Source organism: Tetrahymena thermophila (assembly GCF_000189635.1).
Source record: "Tetrahymena thermophila SB210 genomic scaffold scf_8254470, whole genome shotgun sequence".
NCBI lineage: Eukaryota > Ciliophora > Oligohymenophorea > Hymenostomatida > Tetrahymenidae > Tetrahymena > Tetrahymena thermophila.
The window spans coordinates 583,535-599,515 of NW_002476246.1; the positions used below are offsets into that span (position 1 = coordinate 583,535).

The 15,981-nt window shown below is 20.7% G+C and overlaps 5 protein-coding genes across 5 annotated transcripts; 4 read left to right on the forward strand and 1 right to left on the reverse strand. All coding sequences in view use genetic code 6, as the record gives it.

The window, feature by feature from the left end:
• Nucleotides 1–927: 927 nt before the first annotated feature.
• Nucleotides 928–3,635, forward strand: TTHERM_00434220 (transmembrane protein, putative; the record flags this gene model as incomplete). The annotated part of the gene is made up of 4 exons (XM_001011447.2): nt 928–1,023; nt 1,137–1,397; nt 1,602–1,899; nt 2,200–3,635. The coding sequence occupies 4 exons, from the start codon at nt 928–930 to the stop codon at nt 3,633–3,635; spliced, it is 2,091 nt and encodes a 696-aa protein (XP_001011447.2).
• Nucleotides 3,636–4,368: 733 nt separating this feature from the next.
• TTHERM_000434209 (transmembrane protein, putative) lies at nt 4,369–5,821 on the forward strand (the record flags this gene model as incomplete). The annotated part of the gene is made up of 3 exons (XM_012799430.1): nt 4,369–4,464; nt 4,577–4,837; nt 5,042–5,821. The coding sequence occupies 3 exons, from the start codon at nt 4,369–4,371 to the stop codon at nt 5,819–5,821; spliced, it is 1,137 nt and encodes a 378-aa protein (XP_012654884.1).
• Nucleotides 5,822–6,699: 878 nt separating this feature from the next.
• On the forward strand, nt 6,700–7,335 carry TTHERM_00434210 (hypothetical protein; the record flags this gene model as incomplete). Its single annotated transcript, XM_001011446.2, has 1 exon — nt 6,700–7,335. The coding sequence occupies one exon, from the start codon at nt 6,700–6,702 to the stop codon at nt 7,333–7,335; it is 636 nt and encodes a 211-aa protein (XP_001011446.2).
• Nucleotides 7,336–7,796: 461 nt separating this feature from the next.
• TTHERM_000434189 (transmembrane protein, putative) lies at nt 7,797–8,409 on the forward strand (the record flags this gene model as incomplete). Its single annotated transcript, XM_012799431.1, has 2 exons — nt 7,797–8,015; nt 8,110–8,409. The coding sequence occupies 2 exons, from the start codon at nt 7,797–7,799 to the stop codon at nt 8,407–8,409; spliced, it is 519 nt and encodes a 172-aa protein (XP_012654885.1).
• A 2,396-nt stretch (nt 8,410–10,805) lies between these two features.
• On the reverse strand, nt 10,806–12,000 carry TTHERM_00434190 (lipase family protein; the record flags this gene model as incomplete). Its single annotated transcript, XM_001011444.2, has 2 exons — nt 10,806–11,104; nt 11,433–12,000. The coding sequence occupies 2 exons, from the start codon at nt 11,998–12,000 to the stop codon at nt 10,806–10,808; spliced, it is 867 nt and encodes a 288-aa protein (XP_001011444.2).
• Between the last annotated feature and the right edge of the window lie 3,981 nt (nt 12,001–15,981).

A 15,981-nucleotide genomic window follows, 5' to 3' on the forward strand; every position in this document is an offset into this window, starting at 1 on the left:
TAAAAGAGTTATTCTATTACTTCATTTTTTTATTTGGTTTTGTAATTGATTTGATTATTAATTAATAATATCAGATATTAATGATTTTGATTAATCAAAAATTTCTTAATTATCTTTTTTGAATATTCTGATTTAATCTATCTTTATCTTTCTAAAAAAATATATTCTTAAATTAGTCTCCTTTAATACACCCTTTTCATAAAGTTATATATATAAATGTTAAATACTATTACAATAATTAGGTAAATAAATATTGCTTTGAAAGAGTTTTAAAAAAATGGAGGAAAGAGGATATATAGAGGAAGAATAAAAAAAGAACACTAAAAGATGATAGTGAAATGATTTATTTAAAGTGAATGTTTTATGATGCATTACCATAAGCTCAAAATATTTTTTAGCTACCATTTTAATTAGTAAAATTGATAATAAGTGAATGATAAAATGATAAGATATAAATAAATAAATTATTTCAATAGATTAAATATAATTACTTAAAATATGATTAATCAAATAAAATATTATTATGAATTAAAAATAATTAAATAAATTAATAGTAAGCATTTATTTATATTAAAAATTAATAATTTTGTTCAAATTAATTTGTGATTAAATAAATAACTTGCAACATATTTAAATATTGTTTAAATTATAAATGCTAAAAATTTTTCTTTAAATGTATTACAAAGAGATTATTTAGAAATAAGTATGGCTTTTATGGTTTCTACTAAAATTAATGAACTGGAAATAACAAACTTTAAAAATAATTAATGTTGATTAATAAAGTAACATACAAATAAGTAGAGTTTGTTTTCCTCAATTATTATTAATAACAAATAATTAATATCCAATACTTATCAATTGAAACAAAAAAGAAGTAAAAATAAATCAATAAATAAATAAGTAACGATTCCAATCTAAATTCTATCTATGAAATATTACAAAGATGAAATTCTCAATAAATGGTTAGCTAAATTTAAAGACATCGATTTTGAAAATAAATTTCATGTTGACTTGTATTCGAAAGTAAGTTTTTTAGTTATTTATTTTTGAAAATACTTCTTAACCAACTAGAATATTTAGTTGATAGTAAACTTTATTTAGGAAATTAATTTTAAAACTTTTTGCATAAATATTAGAGATTTAAGCTCATCTATTTGATAGCTATTTATGTGATAATATAAAGTGTCTCGCACATGATATTTGTGAGTGGCTTCGACTTTTACTTTTTTAGTTCTGTAATAGCAAGCCTTTTTTTTATGATATTTATAAAATACACTCCTAGGAAATATTCTCAATATATAATAATGCTTACTTAAATATATACTACTTATTCTATTTGCAGTTTGAATTAATTGAATACTGATAAGAATCGCGAGCTCTACTATCTTAATGGAATTGTAAATAAATAATTATTATAATAATTTTTTCATTGCATTTAATTTATAATGATTTGCGCAATAAAAGTAATAAATTTAAAGGTGATTTCTTTATAAATTGATTTAATTAATAACTCTACTTGTTACCTAACTAACTTGTTTTTGATTAAATTTTTTCTATTAGATGTAATTACATAAAAAAATTATTAATTAATTAATTATTAGACGCAAGTTATGTATTGGATAGTTGAATGCTAGAATTTTTTAGCTGAATCTATCTCTTTGCTCATCAGTTTTGGAATAATCACTTACTACTAAGTATTACCTCATAATTATAGCATAAATTATTTCTTTTCAATAATAATTATATGTTTTTATAAATACATTCATAACATTAATGACAGAAAGCTATATCTTGCTCTTAAAAATTTCTAAGAATGGGAGCGCCTTTCAGAAAAAATATTACCAAATTTATTTATTTTACAGTCATTTGATTACAGGACTCATAGAATGCAAGTCTATGGTATATATATTATTTAAATTCTTTTTCAAATAATAATGTAATGTAATAAACATAATTAATTTTTGATTAATTTCTAATCTCTTTAGAAAATAAATTAATTAATTATGATTCTTTGACCCACAATTAATTATTTTCCTCACTTAAACAATAATTTTCTGACTATAAATTAATCAAAATTCAATAAATTTTGTTGGCTTTTAAGCCTTTAATTATAATAATCATTGGTCAGATTTTTGATGATATTAAAAACTCAATTTTCATTTTCATAAAAATTAATATAAACATTTTAAAAAAATCAAGACTGTAATGAAAGAGCTAAATAGTACTAAATAGACTAAAGCTAGGATAAGTATATTTAATTTTTAAACTAGATGAAAATAGAAGAATTTTTAACAGTAGTGAACCCTATTGACAGTTTATTTAAGAATTAGGGAATCTATACGCTCAAAGATTATTTGCTTAAAAAACATGAAGAAATTTATAGAGTTTATATTGAGAGTGATGCAAATACTCAAACAAAATATCAACAAATGAAAAGAAAAAATTTACAATCAAGTCCTAATTAAACAAGTTAAATAAAATATTGGAAAGAAAATAATGGAGGTTAAGATTATGTAGAAGACTTAAGTGTTTCGATGATAAACTAAGAAACAGAAAAGAGAGTTTGTTTTAAGGTGAAGATTTTTGTTTTGCACATGAATGAACCCTTTCTAATAATTTGTATGGAAGATATTAGTATATTTTAAGAGAACAAATATCTTAAAGAAAAACAACTGAATCAAATTGATTTAATTCAAGAATTAGTTAAATGTTTAGAAGATAAAATGTAGTATATATAATATACAAAATAGTATGCAATAAGAAACCTTTAGCGTAAAATTATGTAATTCAAAATAATTTTGCAATCTTTTCAACAAAATTTCAAGCTTTTAAATGTTTAACAATTTTCTTTCAGTGAAGTTATTGATAAAATCAAATTGATTTTTGTTGATCAAAACATAAAAATCCTTGGCGAATATTCAGACTTGTTAGTTTTTTCAGATAAAAAATATATTTTTAAGTCAATTTTTGTTATAATTGCTAGCTTAGGAGTAGAAAATATAAATTCAATTGAAATAAGCTAAGTGAAAGATAAATTATCAGAAAGAATTATTCTTAATATACATGCTAAAAATCATGAGCAAATAAATGAACAAGAAAAAAGCTTTTATTTATTTGATTTAAAACTATATCCTAAAATAAATTCTTTGTGCTTCAAATACTTAAAAAATTTAATGAAGTTTATCTGCTTAAGAGATAAACCTGATATAACTTTAATCGGCGATAACTAGATTGAAATCTAAATTGAATATTTAACTGATATAAGATAATTAAGTGATCTTAAATACACTTAGGATAAACTGATTTAGTCTCCTGCTCTATCAAAAAAACAAACTTCTGTTAGTATGTTGAACATAACTAAATCTTAATACTTTTAAACCCAAACTAATAACTTTATTAGATACACACCTAAGTAAAGTAGCCTTAAATATAAGTGCCCAATTAGAGAATAAGAAAGCGATGAATTTTCAGAATATTAATTCAGGCTAGATTCAATGCATTCTTCTCATCTAGGCGTAAAATTTCCTTCTAGAGAAATAGGTACACCAAAATTAAAAGACTAGCCAATAGCTAACTTTGTTTATAATTTTAAAAAAATTAACACTTTATAAAACCAAAGAAATAATATTATATGAAATAAAATTAAATGAATTTGTCAATATAAATAAAAAATATATTAAAATATTCTTTTATTCTTATTTTTAATTATTAACGCTAGAATAAAAGGTAATTTTTATGTGTAATCTAAACTAATAAAAATATTTATTCCATTAAAAAAATAAATTAAGCTAAAAAATTAAATATTACAAAAAACCTAATTAATTTTTATCAAATTTAAAAAAGAATTCAACGAAATACTTACTGCAAAATTTCATATTTTTTTCCAGATTTTATTTAAATTTTGATAATATTATTTTGTCTTTTACTTCCAAAATACGGACCATTATATATTCGCCGCATAATTAGTGAGTATCTATAGTATATAGATTTTAAATTTTACTTTTTATATTATCAAAACAGTCATTATAAAAATAATGTATTTGAAATTAAATAAAAAGTTAATAAGTTGATCAAATGTTTTTACCCAATTAATTTTTGGAATAAATATTGAATGAAAATACTCATAAATATTATATGTTAGTTATCATATAGAATAATTTTTTGATATTAAAAGTATAATAAAATAGCTGAATAAATTTCAAATTTATTTGGATTTCTCAGTAACATATAAATAAGCAAAAATTTCATCTTTCATTCATTAAAAAAATATAAAGAAATAAATAGATTCATTCACTAATTAATAATAATTTATTGTAACAAAAAAGAAGTAAAAATAAATAAATAAATAATTCAGAACTAAAAAATTCTATGAAATATTACAAAGACGATGTTTTAAGTAAATTCACTGCTAAATTCAAAGATAGTGATTTCGAAAATAAATTTCATGTGGATTTGTATTCCAAGGTAAATAAATTGTTTTAAATTAATGCAATTAATATAATCAATTTATGCTAATTTATACGAAAAAAATATTTTTTTAACTTATTTTATAGAGAATTTTACTAAAAAAATATAGAGATTTAAGCTGGTTTATTTAATAGCTATTTAAATTGTAGTGTAGAATTCGTCATTAATGATATTTGTAAATGGATATGATCTTTATTATTTGATTTAAGTAATAGCAGCAGCTATATTTATGGTATTTATCAGATATACACCAAGGAAATACTCTCAGTATATTATACTTCTTACTTAAATATATACTACTTACTCTATTTGCAGTGTAAATTAAATCAACACAAATAGACATCGCGAAATTTATTTTCTTAATGGAATTGTAATTTACATTTTTGCTTTTTATTTTATTGATTACTTTCAATCATTTATTTACTCATCATACATAAAAAGTATTATTTAGCTGATTCCATAAATAAATAAAGAGTTAATTTTAAAAGCTAACCAATAAAATATTGTTTTTACTTGATTATTTTTAATTTTTTGGTAATATGTAAACATCTAAATTGAATTAATTAATAAATAGGCTTAGGTTATGTATTGGATAGTTGAATGCCAGAATTTTTTAGCTGAATCTCTCTCAATGTTAATAAATTTTGGCATAATCACATATTACCAATAAATACCTTATAATTACAGCATCAATTACTTTTTAGCAATAACAATAATATGCTTTTATAAATATTCTCACAATATCAACGATAGAAAATTGTACCTTGCTCTTAAGAACTTCTAAGAGTGGGAGCGTCTCTCCGAAAAGATAATACCTAATTTATTTATTTTACAGTCATTTGATTACAGAACTCACCGAATGAAGGTCTATGGTATTTAAATTAAATTAATTAAAAATGAAATTTACACTTTAAATAGAAAATTTAATGAAGTAATTTATTAATACCCAATCTATCTATCTATCTATCTATCTATCTATCTATCTATCTATCTATCTATCTATCTATCTATCTATCTATCTATCTATCTATCTATCTATATTTTCAATAGTAAATCTTTTTTGCCACATATTAAATTAATTAACTTCTAAACAAAAATACAAATTTTATCTGATTAAAATCTTACACTTTATCTATAACTTAAAAATCCATAAATACACTGTCATTTTTCATTTTTAATCAATCTAAATATTAACACATTAATACAGTTTTTTGAGGATAAAATAAAATAATAAATAACTAAAAAAAAATTTATTTAGTTAATTTATGAGAAGTAAGAGTTGATAATTTTTATTTTGAAATAATAATTTTCTAATTTAAAATATTATATATTACCAAATAAATATTAACTATGAACTTAAAATTTTTAAATTTTATATTAATAAATTAAGATTGCAATGAGCGAGCTAAAAAGTATTAGATAAATTAAAGCTAAGAAAAGTATATAGAGTTTTTAAGTTAATTAAAAATAGAAGAATTTTTAACTATAACAAAGCCTTTTGACTCATTTTTTAATAGCTAAGGAATCAATACGCTTAAAGATTATCTTCTTAGAAGACATGAAGAAATATATAGAATTTATATAGAGAGCAGTACAAACACCTAAAAAAAATACTAATAAATGAAAATAAAAAACATTCCATCATAAAACAGTTAAATAAAATCTTAGAAAGAATATGATAGAAGTTAAGATTTTATAGAAAACTTAAGTGTATCTATGTTAAATTAAGAAACCTAAAAAAAAATATGTTTCAAAGTAAAGATATTTGCTTTAAATCTGAATGAGCCATTTTTAATAATTTGTATGGAAGATATAAGTCTATTTTAAAAAATTTAGCATCTAAAAGAAAAGCAACTAAATTAAGTTGATTTAGTACAGGAGTTAGTATAATGTTTAGAAGATAAAATGTAATGTTTATAAACTGCAAAATAATCATCAATAAGAAATCTTTAACGTTAAATCATGCAATTCAAACTTATTTTGCAGTCTTTTCAACAAAAAATTAAGCCTTTAAATGTGGAGTCATTTTATTTTAGTGAAGTTATTGAGAAGATCAAATTAATTTATGATGATTTTAATATAAATATCCTTGGCGATTATTCAGATTTGCTAATTTTTTCAGATAAAAAATATATTTTTAAATCATTATTCGCTTTAGTTTCTAGTGTTGGAGTAGAAAACATATTTTCAATCGAAATCAACTAATTTAAAGATAAGCTATCAGAAAAAATAATGCTAAATATAAACACTAAAAACTCTAAATAGATAAATGAATAAGAAAAAAGCTTTTATTTATTTGATTTAAAATTATATTCTAAAATAAATTCCATTTGTTTTGGCTATTTACAGAATTTAATGAAGTCTATCTGCTTGAGAGATAAACCGGAGATTACTATTGTTGATGATAACTAAATTAAAATATAGATTGAATATTTAGCAGATGTGAATTTGTTAAGAGAATCTTAACTTAATCCAGATAAATATGTATTGTCCCCTTAATTATTTAAAAAACCAACTTGCACGAGCTTATTTAATGTAACAAAGTCTATTAATATCTAAAATATGAGTAAACATTTTAACCGACTCTCATCAAAGTAAAGTAGCATTAAATTAATTGAGCCAATAAAAGAATTATAAAATGACTAAATAACTGAAGATTAAATTAGGCTTGATTCACTCTAATCTTCACAACTGAGTGTAAAATTTTGTTGTAAAGAAATAGATTCTACTACTAAAAATGGCAAACCTATAGCTAATTTTGTTTATAATTTTTAAAATATTAATTCACTATCAAATCAACGAAAAAATATTGATGATATATTATCAAGTACTCAATTAAATTTTATCTCTCCTAAAAATTAAATATGAAATTTTTATTATTTCTTTCTTTATAAAATCTATTTATTGAAACACTGTAATTCCTCAATAATTAATTAATTAATTCACAAACATTATAATTTCTCAATATTTTTATACTACTTTTGCTATTTTAATAAAATTTGAATAATTTTGTAGTATTATAAAAATAAAATATGGTAAATACACATGAAATTTTATTCTGTAAAAACACTCACTAGTGGCTAAAATTTAATTTCACTTTTTAAATAAAAGTGTAAATAAATAAAAAAAGTTTTTTATAAATACCATTCTTAAATACCTGAAAATTCTTTTTTAGTTTACATTAAAAAATAAACTAAATTAAATAGGTATAGAACATGTATGTATTCAATAAATTTATATAAATAATAAAGCTTTTTGAAAGCTTAATGAAAAGTAAGTGAGTTAGTTAGTTAGTTAGTTAGTTCTTTGTGGATGCATTTGTTTTACAAATGAAAAAATTAATAATAGTATCAAAATTGTAATTAAACAAAAAAAAGTAAGAAGAAATTGATCATAAATTAATTAATTTAAAGAAAGAAAGTTTGTTTGTTTTGTAATTGAAAGACATAATAATGAAATATTATAAAGAAGATATTTTAGGGAGATGGACTGCTAAATTTAAAGATACTTTATTGGAATAAAGTTTTCATAAGGAATGCTTTTCTAAAGTATTTTATTGTCATTTTTTTTTGATTGATATATTTTTCATTAATTTTATAATTATTATTTTAAAACTAAACAAACATAATCAACATAAAATAGAGATTCAAGATAGCTTATTTGATATGTGTCCAGATAATAGTTTTCAGTTCATTGTAGATTATTTTTTTCTCTGAGAGAACTATAATGTTATATTCTTAGATCTTTGCTCCCTTAGTGTTAATGGTCCTCATAAAATTCATACCAATGAAATACTCTCAGTATTTAATTATGATTGGATAAATTTATTCTACCTTTAGTATTTGTTCAAGAAATACTAAAGAACCGCACAAGAGTTTCGAGATATATTATATAAACGGAATTGTATATCATTCTTTAAATAATCATTTACTATATCATTGATTTTATTTCATTTTTTGTTAAAAGATATAAAATATTTCATTCATTTTACTAAGAAATTAATTAATTAATAAATAAATATATAGACTCAAGCTGTTCTTTGGATAGTAGAAGTATAAAATTTTACAGCTGAAACTATAGCTATGATAATCAATTTAGGAATTATCACTTACTTCTAACAAATCTCTTATATCTATAGTGTAAACTACTCATTCTGTGTATTTATTCTGTGTGCTTATAAGTATTCTCACAATATCAATGATAGAAAATTATATCTTGCTTTAAAAAATTTCCAAGAGTGGGAAAAAAGTTTTGAAAAAATTATACCCAATTTATTTATTTTGTAGTAGTTTGACTATAGAACTCACTAGATGTCTGTCTATGGTATTTTTTTCCTTTCTTTTTTTACTTTTTTACAATATTAATATATATTTAGATTTAAACATTTATTTCGAATTTATAATCATCAAAAGAAGCTTAATTTACTCAATAATTTAATTTACATTTATTTAAATTAAGTTAATCAAATTAAAACTAAATTTATTGTAAAATAAAATAAATCAAAAGTTTTTTAGTTTATTTTAAAAAATTAATAAATAAATAAATATAGATTGCAATAAAAGAGCTTAATAATTTGGAATATAGAAGAGTTAAGAAAAATATATTGAATTCTTGAATTCACTTTAAATAGAAGAGTTAGATTTGTGCAATAAATAAGATAGTTAGGAAAAAAAGTAGCTACAATTTAAAACTCTCAAAGACTTTTTGCTTGAAAAACATGCTCATATTTATAGCTAATTTGTTCATAATAAAATGAATAAGTAGAAAAAATTCAAATCCATGAAAAGCTCAAATTTTAATATGATCCATCAAGAGTTAAATTAAAGTTAAATGCCCAATCAAATTTAAGAAAAAGAAATAATAGACTCTTTAAAAGTTTCCTTTATAAATGAAGACAAATAGTAAAAAACTTTTTTCAAAGTAAATATTCATAGAGTTTTCATGAATGAGCCATTTTTAGTTCTTTGCTTAGAAGACATTAGCTTTTTTTGGAAAATGAAAAAATTAGAAGATACAATGTTTTAAAAAAAAGACTTAGTTTTTGAAATGGTAAACTGTATCATGAATAAACTAACTTCAGCTAAATGCACTAATATAGATTTTATAGATTGCATTCAAAGATAAATTGCATAAACATAAATTATTTTATAAGCTTTTATTTAAAAGTTAAGGCCAATCAAAATTTAAAACTTTTTATTTTAGGAAATCATTTAAAAAATCAAACTAGTTTATAAAGATTTGGACTTTTAAATTCAAGGAGATACGTCTAATTTATAAATAAATTCAGATAAAGGATTTATCTTCATCACTCTGATATCTTTCATATCTGCCTTGGGTGCTGAAAATATCGAATTTTTCAAAATCAATTTAATAAAAGATGAATTTTGTGAAAAAGTAGTATTAATTATTTAATCCAGATATGTAAATTTGAATATTGATGATCATTTTTCAATTTTTCTATTTGGCATTTAACAACCCTCGAAAGTTAATATTATGTGCTGGGAGTATATTTAAAATATCATGAAATTGATCTGCCTTTAAGATAAACCTTCCATAAACATTGTTGACAACTAAAAAGTTTAATTTCAAATTGAATACTTTGCTGATGTAACAATTTTAAAATAAAATAAAAAATCTCCACTGATTGAATAAAATAATAATAAATTATTGCTTTAAAAAATGGGTTCTAACATTTCTAATCCTAGAAATTAACTGCATTTAACTAATTCTATATATTCAAGTCCTAATTATAAATATATGATTAACTTAAATGAATATACTAAACACTATGAGACTATATCACCTCTGTCCAAATTAGAATGTACAAATAGTGATATTTTAAGTTTAAAATGAATTTTATTGTAATCTAATAATATTCCATAATATTTATATGCAGTAATATTCACTTTCTATACTTACATTTTGTCTTTAAAAATGGAGCAGATAGATAATAAAAAACTCTTCAAGGAATTTTCATTTGATGGATGTATTTCAAATAGTTAAAAAAATAAAAAAAGATTAAAAAAAATTAAAAATTATTTTAAATTTTAATAAGAAAGAGGAATGTAATTGCAATTAATTTGTTACATAATTATATTAAAGACTGTGTTTAAAGTTAAAATTAATTTTCTATTTTTTTTTGAAATATTGTTTAAAATAAATAATGTCAAAAAATAAATATAATTTAGATTTTTAATTTTATAAAACATGTTAATATTTGAATTTACATTCTTAACAAACATATTTTTTATATAATAAACAATTTTATTGATAGTTTTATGAGAATATTCATTTTTAAAATTATATGATCTTATACCTCAATTTTATTAGTCAATCAGTCAGCGACAAAAGAGCAATTCTGTACCCCAACCAAACCCAAAGTAAGATTAATGGTCAGCAATATTTGTAGCGAAATATACACCAAAGGAGCAGCTTTAATCTTCAGGTTTCAAGCATTAAATAAATTCAAATTTATTGCTAACATCTTTATAGAATACTTCATTTCCAATATGCTTAAAAGAAAAAGGAAAAGAATAAGCTGGAAGTTAAACTACAGGATCTTTATTTAAAGTAATTCTTGCACTGATTTTTGAGAAATTATTGTTTTATTCAAACCAACTACTAAATTATTAATTACCTTTTCATAAAATTATTATTTTATAAATTTATTTACTCATTATTTTTAATTTTGAAACTCTTAAGTCGTAATAAAATTGAATTTAATGTTTTACTTGAATGAAAATATTTTTTTATAATGAATTATTTTATAATTATTAAGCTTTTTAACAAAAGAAATTGTAACATCTAAAAATATTAATGATGTAGATCAAATAACTTTTTAATTAATTTACAATCTATCTAAAATAGATATTCAAACTATAAGCTCAAAGAAAGTGATGATGTTTTCTGAGCAAAAATTTAATTAAAATTCATAAAAAGGAAAAGTTGATTTATTTATTGTTTACCTACGCGAGGACTACCTTAGGTGATAAAGACATCAATAGGCATGTTATTATTCAGTTTGTAAATTTCAGGAATCAATAAAGTAGCAAGAGCGCCTCCCAAGCTATGACCTGTAATATATATTTTACTATTTTGGTATTATTTTCTCATTTTGATAAATTCAATCTTAAGAGAATCAACAATAGATTAAAAGGCTTAATAAAAACCTAGGTGAACTTAGCACTTTTTGCAATTTTAGTAGTCTATTTTTGAAGCTGAAAGATCTGTTAACCAGTTTTTGATACTCCAAGGAATAGTTCCTCTAGTAGCAATAACAATCGCATCATCCTTTTGGCTGTAACCAATCATGTAAAAGATCTCTTTTTCATTTTCAAATGTTTTGACATCTTTTAATGGCTCAACTCTCTCACAAGTTTTACCACAAGACCAGTTTTTTAGATTAGAATGGGAGCAATACGAAGCTAAAGAATAAGCACTTAATTTCTCAGCCACTTCTACATCATACTAGAAAGATGAAACACTTAGGGATATAGTGGATAAAAGCAAGAAAATTATTTGATAGGTCTTCATTTGTTTGTTTGTTTTTTTTGAGAATCTAAATTATCTAATTTTTTTCAACTTAAAATTTAATTTATAGAGAAGTATATTAACTTTAACTTAAAGCTATTCTCAACATTAATTTATTTAAGCATTTAAAAGATTTCGTCTTCTCCAAATTTTAAGGTAAAATAAATGGAATAATTTTAAATTTCTTTCAAAAAAAAACATTTAATAATTAATTATAAATGGTATTCATAATCTTCAAAGATATGATATTGTCTTAACCATCATTTTTTATAAGAAAAGAAAGTATTAAATATTTTATTTTGACACAACTTCACTAATTATAATAAACCTGCCAAAAGCATATTTTTGTAGTTATTTATTTATTAAAGGTATCAAAAATGTAATTTAATAATAAAGTATACTCTGATTTTTTTGATTATTTTATCCTTCCAGGTGAGTAATATTTTCTAAATGCGAATTAGTGCGTATAAATTAATAATGGAAAATAATAAATATTATAATTAGATGATGTAATTTAATAATAAGTAATATTTAATAAAATTACTCATTTGAAAAGGACGTATTTTTAATAGAAATATAGTTGATAAAAGTATGATGATAAATACATCTTTTAAAATTTTTGGTTAAAATTATGAATAAATAAAAAGTTATTTAAAATATATAATTGTTATAAAAAATATTAAAAATCTAAGTGTTCGATTTTATTTATATTTTTAATAAGTATATCATATTTATTTTTAAACTGCTATAAAGTAAACCTGATAATACTGAATAAATTACAAATGTATTTAAAAAAAAAATTTTGTAAAGTAATACAAAATTATTAATTTGTTCACAATTATTTTAACAAAGAAAGTGAGAGAGTAAATAAATAAGTGGTTCATTAAAAATATAAAATTAGATTAATAAAAACCAGATTATTGACGTAATTATTAGCTAAAAAAAAACAGGAAAATTGAAATTTAAAGTAAAATTATATTTTAATAAACAAACCAATAATTCTACCATCAAATTTATTTTATAAACTTATTCAATTAACAGATGCTATCTATATCTTAGATTAAATGACATTTTATTTAATAAAAATGATTTTTAATTTTGAAATTTAGAAGCTCTCTAGGGAATTAAATGCTAAAAAATAGCCTAATATTTTATATTTATTATCAATAAAAAATAAAAAGTACCAAAATAATTTTATTCAAAAATTTAAGAACAATCTATCTAAATCCTAATATATAATAGGAAAATTGTAGTCTAGGCAGAATTTTTAAGGATCATTTAAAAAAAATTTTTTTCATCAAAAGTATACAAAGAATAGATCCACGATAAAGAAATGAAAACATAGATAATGCTATCTATTTACCTTATCTAAGTTTAAGAGAATATAGAGAAATATTTTGAATATATAAATGAGTTAATAAAAGACTTTACAAAATTCCAGGAAATTATAAATATAAGGATTAAATATTGATTATCAGTGCTTTTAATAGCATAATATTTTGAGTATAGGTAATGATTTATCTATATCAATCTTAACTTAAAAGGCATAAATACCACTGTACTATATTTGAAATCTTAAATTAATAACACTCAAATTTTAGGCAAGTTTAATTTTTTAATTTTAAGATAATATTTATGAAGATGAATGAATACAAACTTAGATGATTGATTAAAAGCAAAAATAAATTAGTTTAAGTCAAAATGTAATACAGAAAAATAATTAATTTAATTAATATATTTATTCATTTTTTTAAAACATTTTAAACTATTTAACTATAAAAAATAGGCTTATTATCTTGGTCATAAAGAATATGAAGAGAAACCTTAAAATCGAATGATGGATGAAAGTATCTAAATAATCATCAAACGAATTATATGATGAATATGAAATTAAAAGAGAAAAAGAAAGACAAACTATTAAATAGCTCTAAAAACTATCAATAAAAAAAATAAATAAAAATAACAATAGTAATAATATAATTGAAAAAGAGGAATATAATTATATGAGTATCATTTTGAAAATTTCTATGCTAATTTTATTATATTGATTATATTAATTTGAGTAAAATAATACAATTTTAATAGATGGTTTTTTTGATGAATATCAGTTTGAAATGCTTTAAATTTTTTGCTAAATTATATAAATTCAATAAATTTGTATAAATAATAAAATTTTTTGAAACCATTGTGAAAGCAAGAGAGTTAGTTATTTGTGAGTTTTTTTACCAATGGATAGATTAATAATAATAATATCAGAATTTTCATAAAGCAAACAAAAAAAAGTAAAAAGAAATTGATCATATACTAATTAAGAGAAAATTAATTTTGTAAGAAATTTAAAAAATTTAATTATGAAATACTACAAAGAAGATATTTTAGGGAAATGGTCTGCTAAATTTAAAGATACTTTATTGGAATAAAGTTTTCATAAGGAATGCTCTTCTAAAGTATTTTATTCTCATTATTTATTTTATTTTTCATTAATTTTAAAATTACTATTTTAAAATAAAACATAATCACAATGAAATAAACAGAGATTAAATTTAATTTATTTGGTATGTGCTCTGATAATAGTTACCAGTTCCGTGTAAATTATTTTTTTATCTGTGAGGAATTTCTTCTAATATTGTTAAATAATTGGTCCCTTAATGCTAATGGCCTTCATTAAATTCGTGCCAATGAAATACTCTCAGTATTTAATTATGATAGGATAAATATATTCTACCTTTAGTATTTGTGAAAGACATAGAAATGATCCACACTAGAGTTTTGAGATTTATTATATAAATGGGATTGTAAGTCTGTCTTTCTTCAAATATTCAAATAACTATATCATTTATTTTATTTCATATTTTTATTAAAAGAAAAAACAGTTTTCATTTATTTGAATATTTAACTAAGAAATAAATAAATTAATAGGCTCAAACTATTATTTGGATAGTAGAAGTATACAACTTTACAGCTGAAACTATAACTATGGTAGTCAGTTATGGAATAATCATTTACTTCTAACAAATCTCTCATTTCTATAGTGTAAACTACTCAATATATATTTTTATTCTGCTTGCTTACAAGTATTCTCACAATATCAATGATAGAAAATTATATCTTGCTTTAAAAAACTTTCAAGAGTGGGAAAAAAGTTTTGAAAAAATTATACCTAATTTATTCATTTTGTAGTAATTTGACTATAGAACTCACAAAATGTCAGTCTATGGTATTTATTTCCTTTCTTTTTTTATTATATTTATTTTTATTTTAAATCCACACTTGCTTCACATAAGTATTTATCAAAAATAAAATAAATTAATTTACTAGATAATTTTAGGTTATTTAAAAAAAAAATAGTTTACTTAATAAATTTAGTTTATTTTTACATTTATCATTCATTTTTATTAAGTTTATTTATTTTAAAGTATTGATAAATCAAAAGCTTTTTAGATAATATTAAAAACTTAATAAATAAATAAAGATTGTAATAAAAGAGCATAATAATTTGGAATCTAGAGTAGTTAAGAAAAATATATTGAATTCTTGAGTTCACTTTAAATAGAAGAATTAGATTTGGGTAATAAATAATATAATTATGAAAAAAAATAGCTAAAACTTAAAACTCTTAAAGATTTTTTGCTTGAAAAGCATGCTAATATTTATAGCTAATTTGTTCATAATAAAATGAATAACTGGAATAAGTTCAAATCAATGAAAAACTCCAATTTTAATATGACTCATAAAAGATAATATTAAAACAAGATGTCCAATCAAATTTAAGAAAATGAAATAATAGAATCTTTAAAAGTATCATTGATGAATCAAGATAAATAATAAAAAACATTTTTCAAAGTAAATGTTCATAGAGTTTTCATGAATGAGCCATTTTTAGTCCTTTGCTTAGAAGACATTAGCTTTTTTTAGAAAATTAAGAAATTAGAAGATTCAATTTTTTTTAAAAAAGACTTGTTTTTAGAAATGGTAAACTGCATC